This window comes from Crocodylus porosus, unplaced genomic scaffold (assembly GCF_001723895.1).
Source record: "Crocodylus porosus isolate Cpor-Errol unplaced genomic scaffold, CroPor_comp1, whole genome shotgun sequence".
In the NCBI taxonomy this organism is placed as follows: Eukaryota; Metazoa; Chordata; order Crocodylia; family Crocodylidae; genus Crocodylus; species Crocodylus porosus.
In genome coordinates this window covers 5,859,767-5,871,358 of record NW_017728944.1, presented here as the reverse complement: position 1 = coordinate 5,871,358, position 11,592 = coordinate 5,859,767, and the positions used below count along the sequence as shown (strand labels likewise).

At 41.3% G+C, this 11,592-nt stretch overlaps 1 protein-coding gene across 1 annotated transcript in view; it reads left to right on the top strand.

The window, feature by feature from the left end:
• The window catches only part of BRCA1 (BRCA1, DNA repair associated), a 53,795-nt gene that overhangs the window by 1,333 nt on the left and 40,870 nt on the right, over positions 1-11,592 (top strand). The window contains exons 2-8 of the mRNA XM_019550509.1: positions 277-375; positions 2,840-2,893; positions 4,749-4,829; positions 5,381-5,469; positions 7,405-7,550; positions 8,470-8,578; positions 9,649-9,694. Of these exons, the coding sequence (XP_019406054.1) occupies positions 296-375; positions 2,840-2,893; positions 4,749-4,829; positions 5,381-5,469; positions 7,405-7,550; positions 8,470-8,578; positions 9,649-9,694 (605 nt within the window). The 5' untranslated portion in view covers positions 277-295. The remainder of the gene's footprint in view (positions 1-276; positions 376-2,839; positions 2,894-4,748; positions 4,830-5,380; positions 5,470-7,404; positions 7,551-8,469; positions 8,579-9,648; positions 9,695-11,592) is intronic.

Here is an 11,592-nt window from a genome sequence, read left to right as displayed (position 1 = left end):
AAAAAAAAAAGCTAAGTTTTTCACATTCTCAAAATGTAGACTTTAAGAACAATGCCAAAAATCATGAAAGTTGGCAATGCTGCATTTTCAGTGCTATATTGGCCTTGTCTTCTTTTGTGTTCATTATTTCAAGTGTCTGTTCTGGATTGTAAGCTCCTCAGGCTCTTTGAGGAGCTTGGCATGTGGTCTGTATTAATGTAATAATGTCCATATTCAAGCCTGAGATGCATTAGATACCATGCAAAAATAAATTGTAATGCCTTTTCTTTTGGGTAGGGTATTTTGGAGCTGAAGGATGGACTTCTCTGTGGTTGCTCTTGGAGATGTTCAAAATGTACTTTCAGCTATGCAGAAGAATTTGGAATGTCCAATATGGTATGTCAAGGAAATTACCTGGATTTTACAGTGGGTTAAAATATAACATTTTCTAAACTTGTGAGTTTTTTATTCTTGTATCCAAACACTATTTGCTATAGATACAATTGGCAAAATGCCCAGAATGTTGGGCCATTTGGAAAATGAATCCCTTTGCATTTCAGAAAATAGTGAAATAACGTTTTCCTGGTCAGATCTAAGCATGAAGTGCAGCGCGAACACTTCAATACAGGCGGCAAATAAGTGCTAACAACACTTCAATACAGGCTGCAAATAAGTGCTAACAAACTCTGCCTGTGATAGTGAGCTATGAAACTCCTAGCCTTTTAACTCCTCAGTAAGAAAATCACTGCAATATGTTTATGAGGTCACTTTCTTTGTGTCTCTAATTTAAGTGAGGCTTATAATCATTTAAGACTAACAATGAATTGAAGCTCCAAAATTTAGGATCCTTGTTGATCTATCTTCAGGCAAACTTGTAATTCCTGAGAAATGTGTATCTAGTATATTTTACATATGTTAGCAAATGATTCAGGGATGAAAGATATGATTCTAGGATTTTTTTTTAATGAGCTTTTTTTTTTTTTTAGTGTTTGTTCAGTTTAAACATTATCTCCTTAATCGATTAAAAATTCATCTGAATCAACTGCAGTGGAGATAATTTCTGTTACAGGGTCAGTGTAGATAAGCCAGTATTCTTTGCAGTAGAGCAGTATAATGTCATGTCAGTAGATTCTGGAGCAGCTTAAGTGTGTTGCACTGATACTACTTTGGTCACTGGATTGTCATTAAGACATGTTATAATGACAATAAATGGTGGCACAACAGAAATGAAAACATCATCGTGGCTTGCAGGAAAAATGCAGTCAAGTTCAGTGGACAAGGTATTGCTGTCAGATCTGCCTGCTAGATAGTTCCCACCATGTTCTGTTCTCTGTGTGCATAGAACTTAAGGGAATGCAGAATATCTGGTCTGAGAGAAATTTGTCCCAATTTTATTGATACTTTCTGTTTAATTAAGGAATTCTGAAAGGCAACATGGATTCAAGAGTCTTAAAACTAACAAAATATTTGGTCAACAATAACTGAAGGGGGGGAAAAAGTGTAGTTTAATTTAAGAGCCACCAAACCAGAGAAGCAGTAGATGGCAGTACTTCTGGAATTGATTAGCAGGTGCTGTACAATGGTGATGGCAGTTATATAATGTGAACAGGCAAACCTATGGATACTTTCGGGGTTCAGCTGTTTAGCTTGCATTTTTATGGGAAGCAGTCATAAAAGTGTAATGTTCTCTTACTACAGCAGTTTAAGTTATTGGTTCAAAAAGTTAGTTACCAGCATAAAAGCTAAGGATCCAGGAACAGAAGTTAAGGCTGGTAACTAACTTTGGCTGTTGTTACTATATATTGTATACTTTGCTATGAATTATTATTATTATTTAGACTGCCTTGTAGCAGAAATGACTGAGTTTATTTGAGCCATGTTTTCTCATCCAAGTCATCTCATCCAAGCCAATTATTATGGAATGTGAAAGCCTATCTTATCTTCTCAGTAATTCACGTTATTGCCAGCACATCTAACTTGTCCTGTACTCTCTGCACTGTCTGCCTATAAAAAAAAAAAACTGGCTTAAATTCGAGGTCTCAATCTTTATCCTAAGGCACTGAATATTTTGAATGTAGGATACCTAAAATAATCCCTATACATTTGAGACAATGACTGCAGATGAAAGTCCTGCTTCTCTGGTATAATGGAACTGTTCACAGAAAGGATAAAATTTATTTGTGCAGGAGATCTGAACTTCCTTGGGCTCATGCAGGACTGGGGAGTAGCCTCTCACTGGCATTAAGAACCACCACAGACCTTTCTATCCTTTGTTCCAGGTGCAAGGTGCACACCTTTTGTCTTTGTTTTTGTTAAACAAAGTACACAGCAGAATATTTTTATATTAATTGTATAAACAAGAAAAGAAAAATCCAGCCTCCCAGCTCTTCCTTAGTGAGAAGAAGAGAAAAAAGAAATGCACTTGACAGATGCTAGTATCACTTCAACATACAGGGAAAGTGTTCTTACTGCAGGGATCAGAATTTTGTAAGGTCCTCAATGGAATATGTATTAAAGACTTGTCTTCCCAGCTTGTGCATGAGAAGTCAGTGTTAAAGATGAAGACTTCGCTGAAGAAAAAGTTGTCCCTTGTCACGCTGAATTGGAATCTTCAGAAAATGTACCTTATTGACAGAAGGAAAGAGAAAGAGTTGTGTGGGGGCAAAAAACAAGTAGAGTATACTGCGGGCAGAGGCAGATACTTTGCTTGGCTCTTAACTGAAATAACATAATTTGTGTTTTTCTTGGCAATTTTTTTAAATTTCTAGTTGAATAAAGTTTTTGTATTTATGAATTGTATTTTTGCTTTATTTTTGTTACAAGCAAGTGAATTGAGGTTGTTTGTTTTTGTTTTTTCCAGTTTGGAAGTGATAAAAGAGCCAGTCTCAACAAAATGTGACCACATATTCTGCAGGTATGCCTTCAGAATTTCTTTAGTCCACATGAGTAAAGGTTCCACTATCCTATATAAACTTTCTCCCATTACTCCTAATGGAATAGACTCCTTTGGTGCATTTACATATGCGCTTCACTGAAGGGTAGGCTAATTGGCTCCATAGTAAAGCGTCACCATCTACATGTGCACCAGTATTGGGGCACAGTAAACTAATTAACTCCACCATAAGATAGTACTGCCAGGGACAGTACTATCCTACAGCAGAGTAATTTACTGAGCTGAAACTCATGCATAGCCACTGCAGTTTACACCCAGTCAGCCCAGGCAGCAGGGAGACGGACTCCTGCCTGCTGCCTAGCCACATGGCTCTGCGCTTGCAGCACCCTTGTGCCCCAGCCAGCTCCTCCAATGCTGCCACCTGGAGCCCAGAGCTGAGTCCCCATGCCTGCTGCCAAGCCAGGCTTGTTCCATCCTGGCTCAAATTGCTGCTTTTTCAGGTGCACGCATAGATGCTGTGCACAGAAGTAGTTTACTCTGGCTTTGCTTTGTAGATGCACTCCTTGTTAGTTGATTAATAGTTAGCTATATCAAAAGGAGGAAATCATAGAATCCTAGAAAACTAGGGTTGGAAAGGACCTCAAGACCTCATCTAGTTCATCCCCTTGTTCAAACCAGAACCATCCCCAACTTGGTCATCCCAGCCAAGGCTTTGTCTAGCTGCGTCTTAAAAACCTCCAACGATGGATATTACACAACTGCTCTGGGTAACCTGTTCCACTATTATACTACCCTCCTAGTGAGAAAATTCTCCCCAAGATCTAACCTAAAGTTCCCTTGCTGCAACTTGAGACCATTGCTCCTTGTTCTGTCATCTGCCACCACTGAGAACAGTAACTCCATCTTCATTGGAACCCCTGTTCATGTAGTTTAAGGCTGTTGTTAAACCCCCACGCAGTCTTTTCTTGTCTAAGCTAAATAAATCCAGTTTCCTCAGCCTCTCCTCGTAAGTCGTGTGCTCCAACCCCATTGTTGCCCTCTGCTGGACAATTTGTTCATATCCATTCTGTAATGGGGAGTCCAAAAGTGAATGCAGTACTCCAGATGTAGCCTCACCAGTGTTGAGTACAGGGAGATAACCACTTCCCTTGTCCTGCTGGCAACGCACCTACCAATACAGCCCAGTATGCCACTGACCTTTTTGGCAACAGGGGGCACATTGTTGGTGCGTATATTCAGCTTATTGTCCACTGTAACCCCCAGGTCCTTTTCTGCAGAGCTGCTACCCTGCCAGTCAGCCCCCAGCTTGTACCAGTGCATGGGATTGTATCCTAAGCACAGGATTTGCATTTGTCCTTGTTGAACCTCATAAGATTTCTTTTCGCCCACTCCTCCCATTTGTCTGGGTCACTCTGAATCCTAGCCCTACCCTCCAGTGTATCTACTACTGCCCCAGCTTGGTGTCATCTGAAAACTTGCTGAGGGTGCAGTCTGTGCCATCTTTCAGGTCGTTGATGAAGATATTGAACAAAACCAGCCACAAGACTGACCCTGGGGTACTCCACTTGATACTGGCTGCCAAATAGACATCAAGCCACTGATTACTACTCTCTGGCCCAATGCTTCAGTCAGTTTTCTATCCAGTCTATTCTAACTGAGAACTAGTGGCTCTTTCACAGACAATTTCAGAAGCAAGTTGTTCAATTCATTTCCAGCTCAGTTAAAATAAAACAAATGTTCAGCTTGCAAACATGTTTATACAGGTTTAAGGTTATTTTTATGAAAGAGTACCCATCAAAATGGGTGCAGTTTTAGAAAAATAAACCCTTTTATTAAAAGAAGTTACCAGGCATGGTGTTTCCTTCTCTCTTTATAGATTCTGTATGTTTAAACTTCTCAGCAAAAAGAAAAACAGTCTGGTACAGTGTCCAATGTGTAAAACTGAAGTTACCAAAAGGTAATGTATACGGGGGACTGTGGCATTGGGTGCAGAAGAAGCTGACTGAGCTCTTTTTTAAGAGAAGATCCAGTATCTACTGCAAATATCTTCACAAATAAGACACAAAATTATGAAAAGTGGAAACTTTGGAAGTATTGTCTCTTTGAAATGCTCATCAGAGTTTCCAGAAATATTGACAGTTCATTAGTGGCAACTCTCTTTGTCTGTGACTATCTCTAAATTGTTGCATAGTTCATAGCAAATGTTTATAATGAACAGTGTTGCTAACAGATTTTACACAGACCCCTAAACTTGCATTCAATTAATTAAGTATAACAAATATGGTGAGCACTACATCTTGGGTTACTCTGAAATGAATGATGCTTTAACTAGTGATGATGGCTACAACTTCTTGGGAAACTGTCCCCACTCAATTTGCATTACAGCTTTGCTTTCCACAGAGTAGAGCTCCCTGCCTTTTTTGTTTAGCCCAAATTCTAAAGGAATTATTGGTAATCTACCCATACCTTTATCTTGGAAATGCATCTCTTGTGGTGGTATTTTTTCAGAAGTCTTCAGGAAAATTCCAGATTTAAGCAACTGATTGAAGGACTGTTGAAAACTATCCATGCTTTTGAACTTGATGCTGGAGTGAAGTGTAAGTGTATTATTTTTTTTCAAACACTTTCATTCATTATAAACTTACAGGACTTCTATCAGAATAATATACTCAGGCCTTAAGGTGCAAAACATCAGTGCAGGTAGTATTAAAGGTACACAAGTGACTTATTGGCAGAAGTTTGATTGAAAGTTGCTTGGCAAAAATCCCACCCAGCAGTTTCTTCGATATTGTTTTCTCTGTGTGCTGCCTACCTTATTTTTACTGTTTAGCTGAGAGGTGGCTTAACATATATTGTCTACTAATTTTAATTCTGTAAGTGTATGACAAAAGTCTGTTTCTGCTTCATTTTTGGATGACTGCCCCTAAGCTGCCTTACTGACGGTCTTTTTTTTTCCTTCCTGTTATAGTTGCTCGTAGAACAGGGGTAGGCGACGTTTTTTGGCCGGAGTGCTGAAAAACAGCACGATGCCTACCTTGGAAGGTGCCAGAGTGCCGACATGGCAGAAAAACAAAATGAGGGCAAGGGGTACATGGTAGGATGCCCTGCTTGTGCCCCATGCCCCCCACCCAAAGCCCCTGCCCCAGCAGGGCTTGCAACATCCCAGCGGCCTGCTGGGAGTAGCCCAGGATCCTGGCTGCTACCAGGAGGCTCCAAACAGCTGTGCCAGGCTCCTGCATCAGCTACACACTGGCACATTCAGGCGTGCCTCAGAGCAGGTGATGGGGGAGGGGCCTGAGGCAGCGCAGCCCTGGTCTGAGCCCGGCACAGTTGTTTGGAACCAGTCTGGGCTCTGGGCAGCTGCAGCAAGCAGTGGGCAGAGTGCAAACAGCTCTGCCAGGCTGCACATCTCCGGCATCAGCTCTGTGCTGGCTGTGACTGTGTGCACCTCGGGGTGGACAGCAGGGCAGCACAGCCTGCCCCGAGGTGCCTGTGCAGTCCTCCAGCACGGAGCTGACACCAGAGCTGTGCAGCCCAGCAGAGCTGTTTGCACTCTGCTAGCTGCAGCTGCCCAGAGCCCAGGCTGGCTCTAAACAGCTGCGCCAGACTCATCACCTCCATGCCGGGAGCTGAGGAGAGACCAGGGTTGCGCTGCCTCCCCCACCACCCTCTCCAAGGTGTGCCTGCATGTGCCAGTGTGGAACTGATGCAGGAGCCCACACAGCTGTTTGGAGCCTCCCGGCTGCAGCTGGCCCCGGCTCTGGGGAGCTGCTGCCAGCCAGGATCCTGGGCTGCTCCCAGCAGGCAGCTGGGATGCTGCAAGCCCTTCTGGGAGCAGCCTGGGCTCTGTCGCTGGCAGCAGCTACCCAGAGCTAGGGCCGACTGCAGCCGGGAGTCTCCAAATAGCTGTGTCGTGGCGTGCCAAGCAAAATGGCCTCACATGCCATGCTCGGCACATGTACCTGGGGTTGCTGACTCCTCTTATGAGACAAGGTTGTGAGGCACTGCAGTGGTTGCATCTTAATTGCCACCTTCAAACATTCTGATATGAAATTTCAATTTTTTAGTACATGACTTGGAGTCATGTTATTTGTATTTCAAGAGAGTGGGGTGTATTTTATGGGAAGATGGTTTGATATGAAAAGCAGGACAGTTTCTCAGCATTGCATTTGTTTTTAGGGTGTTATGATGTTACTAGTTCTAGGACTGGATCCTGCCAGCTGATCCATGTGCTCAGATTGGTTTGCAAGATTAAGGCCTTCGTAAATTTTATTACCTTTTTAAAGAAATTCTTAACAAATTGGATTTGGGACACTTCTGTAGTGCAGTGTTAATTCAGGTAGTTTTGATCATTACTAACCTTAATAGATAAGGGCCTGTTGTGTGTATAGCAGATACCACTGATACGTTAAAAGATTTTTTATCGTTGTCTGTTATTAATGGCCATTTTATAAATAGACAAGAAACATTTTCTTATACCACAACAATGACAGTGTTCCTTTCCGCCCCCTCCCACTGTTGTTTATTTTCAGTTTTAAACCATCAGGATTTTTCTAAAAAACCCATAGAAACCAGTTCTGCTGACACCCTCCATAAAGAAAGTTGTGTCATCCAAAGTAAGGGCTACCGAAACAGACAAAAAAAAGTTAAAGAAAATGGACAAGAAAATCTTACCCTGGTAACTTTCTGTCTTTCCCCTTGCTTTCTTCCCTCTACTACTTGGAATATAAGTTACTGTTTTTACTAGGAACATTACTTTGAGCAAAATGTAAAGTGGCCAACAGCAGGTTGTTTTGTTTTATTACAGTTTGACTCTGATTTTCTGATCTTCCTATATGATCTTCCCCTTAAGATAACTTACTTGAAAGAAGTTGCTTGAATAAAATAGCTTAATTGCTTTAAATCTTAAAGGTTATATTTTAGTTATCACTGGATTTACAACTCTGAGGCTTTTCCTACTCATGTATAACAGGGAAACTGAAAAACATAACTATTAAAGGAACACCAGTGACTGGTTTATTTTTTTTAAACCAAACAAAAGTATAAAATTACTTGATATGGTAATAGTGTCTGAAGAATAATTGATTTTCTTTTTCTTTTTTTTAGTAGGGCTAAACATTTTGTTTTAGGTCCTCGACGAATAGCGGCCACTGCAGTTAGGTTTCTTGATTGTTTGTTTTTGTGCATGTGTTTTGTATTGAATTTAAATATATTGTTGTCTATTTGTAACCAAAAGATATTTTATAATGGGTACTGATTATGTTGAGCATAAGCATGTTCGTGTAGTATCTTTTGAAATGCTTTTTTTCTATGCAAAATATAGCAGAGGTATAACTGAATGGTTTGCAATATTAAATGCATACAAATAGTGTCTATTGCACTAGAATATATTTTCTTAATTGCACAATATTCCTCAAGTAATTTAACCTAAATTAAGTATACTAAATCACATACTTTAAAATTCCTTCCAGAACTTGAAGGCAAATTATTCTTCTTTTTACCCCCTAATCAAGAGAACATTCTGTCCTATGTAATACTGCCTGGGCTTTTTTCCCCCCCTAAAATACATAACCACTTCCTATCTATTTCTTTACCAGCAGGGAGCTATCACTGGTGTACAGCTTTCAGGCAACATGGTTAAGTGGAGTTCCCCAAGAAACAAAAGGAGAAAACTGGAATCTGATAAAATAATGTACATTGAATTTGGTAAGAGCAGTGGTTTATAACTGTTGATCTGAAGTATAATAAAACGTGTGTTGTTCCTCTCATCACTGATTCAAAAAAAGCTTTACATGCAATAATTCTTTTTTTAATAACGCATGAGCAAGAGGACAAGCAATGGAATTACAAGGCAAGGAACACAGAATTGATAAATGGAAGTAGTTTTCTCCCACAGCATGTAATTAATTCATAGAATCCACTGTGACAAGAAATCTATAAGGCTGAAAACTTAAGAATATTAAAAAAAAGTAGGGGGGGAATCTTTTTATAGATGTGAGAAAAATCCAGAGTTGATGATACTAAAATATTTCAATCTTCATGACTTAAGCCATAACTGTCCAGCTTGAGTGCCTGGGGGCTGCACACTGCACTAGTAACATGCTTTGGGCTGCATGCTCAGGGGGCCACCATGTAGGAAGTGTGAGCTCCACCCCTGCCTAGCCATGCAGGCAGCAAAATCACCAGATCCCTTGATATGCTTTCCTTCCCTAGAGACCCCATCTGGGCAGGAACGCATAAGCCCCATGTTAAAGCCGCATGGGGCACCAGTCAAATGGCCCTGGCTTAAGCCATTCTCTAATTATGAGAAGAATTAGATCTGGTATGGGAAGTTCTAGTATTCTATATATGGCTACTGGGGATCTTTTTCTAGAGATGTAAAACTTTAAACAATTAATCATGTAATGCATAAGTGCAGTGATCACTGGTTAGCTTACTGATTTATCCTTTAGTTCAGACCTAGTCTGGGGCTGTGGGGGGAGGGAAGCCACAAGGAGTCAGAAGGCAGCAGTGCTGGGGTGGGGGGGAGTGTATAAAAAACCTAGTTCATGGCTTTATGTTGGAGAAACTGTGTGTAGAGAGAAATCATTATACCTAGTGTAAAGTGGTTGTATAATCAAGATGGATTTTATATATTATTAGTTGAAACCACATCATCCTGAGAAAATAGTTCATATATGCTTGTATCAATAGAGTACACTGAAACCATAACATGTTCTGGTTTGCCTTTGTGTCCTCTGAGCCAAAGTGCTAATATCTGATTTGGTTTGTTTCAGGTTCTGATTCTTCTGAAGATCTCTTTAAAAAGGCAGGTGGTAGCAGGTAAGCTAAAGAAAATGATGTCAAAAACGTGGTCTTTTCTAACTTAGCTCATCTAAGTTCATTTGTTGGTTTTAAAGAATCAGATGTGCTGCAGTGTTGTGAAGAGACATATAAAACAGTGGTAGACATCTTTGAAAGAATTTACTAAATGGAATTCAGTTGCCAGTAAACATTATGTACGAAATGTCTGCTTTATGTCAGAAGGCTAGCTGTTAGGATTGTAGACAGTTAAATGACAATTCTATTTATACCGTTTACCACTTACTATTTACCATTTAGTAACCTCTGACAGGGACCGTTCTAGCCCCTTATATCTTCACCAGGATCCTGGTGCTGCGTGGGCCCCAGGGTGTTGGCAGGGAGCCACAGGTGGGAGGCAGGGGGTGCAGCTGAGCCACTAAGGGGCAGTACACTGCCTGGTGCATGGTGAAGACAGGGGGCTGGGGCAGGATCTGTTCCTGCTGGAGGTCACTAAACTAGGTATGAGCTATTGGTTAACCATTTAACTGATATAATTGGAGGAGGTTAAAAAGATAATTTCTTAACCAACATTTATATCCCAACTATTGAGGATTATACTGTGTAGGTATATACTTAATTAAATCCAAATATGCGATGTCAACTTCTGGACTCTCCAACAAAGTCTAAACATCCAAATGGTCCTCGTTCTATCTCCATATATGCAGATCCCTGAATTGAAGCACTGTGATAGAAGTCTGTCAAGGGTACATGCACAGATGCTCCTTTCAACAGTAAAATTAAATCTAATACTTGTAAAAAATGCGGTTTTTGCTTCCTTCATACCATTGTTGTCCTGCATTACAGGCAACCCCCACTTAATGCTGTTTTGCTTAGCGCCCATTTCACTGTTATACCTGGTTTCATTTAGCGCTCACGGGCTTCGCTATAATGCTCGTGGTTATCTGGCAGGGAGCATTGACGGCGCACAGCCTCATCGCCATCTTTCCTCGTCAAATTCTCGTGTACTGTGGTCTTTGGTGCTCTGTGCTCTTTCATGCGTGTGCCATTGTCTTGCTTCATTTTTTGAGTTGCACCAGAAGAAGGCTAAGAGCCTGTATGATGGTTTACAGAAAAATTTGCCTGAGGGGTCTGGTTCTGAGCCTTGTTATGCAAGTAAGGGGTGGTTCAAAAGATTTAAGAGACGCAGCAATTTGCATAATGTTTCTATTCAGGGGGAGGCTGCTAGTGCTGACACCCAGGCAGCTTCCAGCTATAAAAATATGCTTATGGAAATTATTGCGGAGACGGGTTATATGCCTCAACAAGTCTTCAATGCTGATGAGACAGGCCTCTTCTGGAAAAGGATGCCTTCTAGGACCTACATTTCCAGGGAGGAGAAGTCGGTGCCAGGTTTCAAGGTGTCCAAGGATTGACTTACTTTATTGCTTGGTGGTAATGCTGCAGGGGGTTTTAAATTGAAACCAATGCTTGTATACCACTCAGAAAACCCCAGGACTCTCAAAGGGTATCTTAAAAGAGGTCTGCCAGTCATTTGGAAATCTAACAAGAAGGCCTCAGTGACAGTGTAAGTCTTTCAGAGTTGGTTCAGGGATTATTTTTGTCCTGCAGCTGATAAAACCTTTGCTGAGAACAATCTGTCCCACAAGGCACTTCTCATTTTAGAGGATGCACCAGGATATCCTACCACGCTTGATGACCTCAGTGATAACGTAAAAGTTGTTTTCCTGCCCCCAAATACCACCTCCATCATACAGCCGGTGGACCAGGGTGTCATTGCTGTCTTTAAGTTAGGAGCAGGCAATTATTTCGGGTGGTGGGCTGCTTACTGAGTTTTGGCAAGCCATCAAGGGTCGCGTGGCAGGCAGCCAGGGCCAGGTTCCCTAAATTTCATAGACATTAGGGCTGGAAAGGACCTC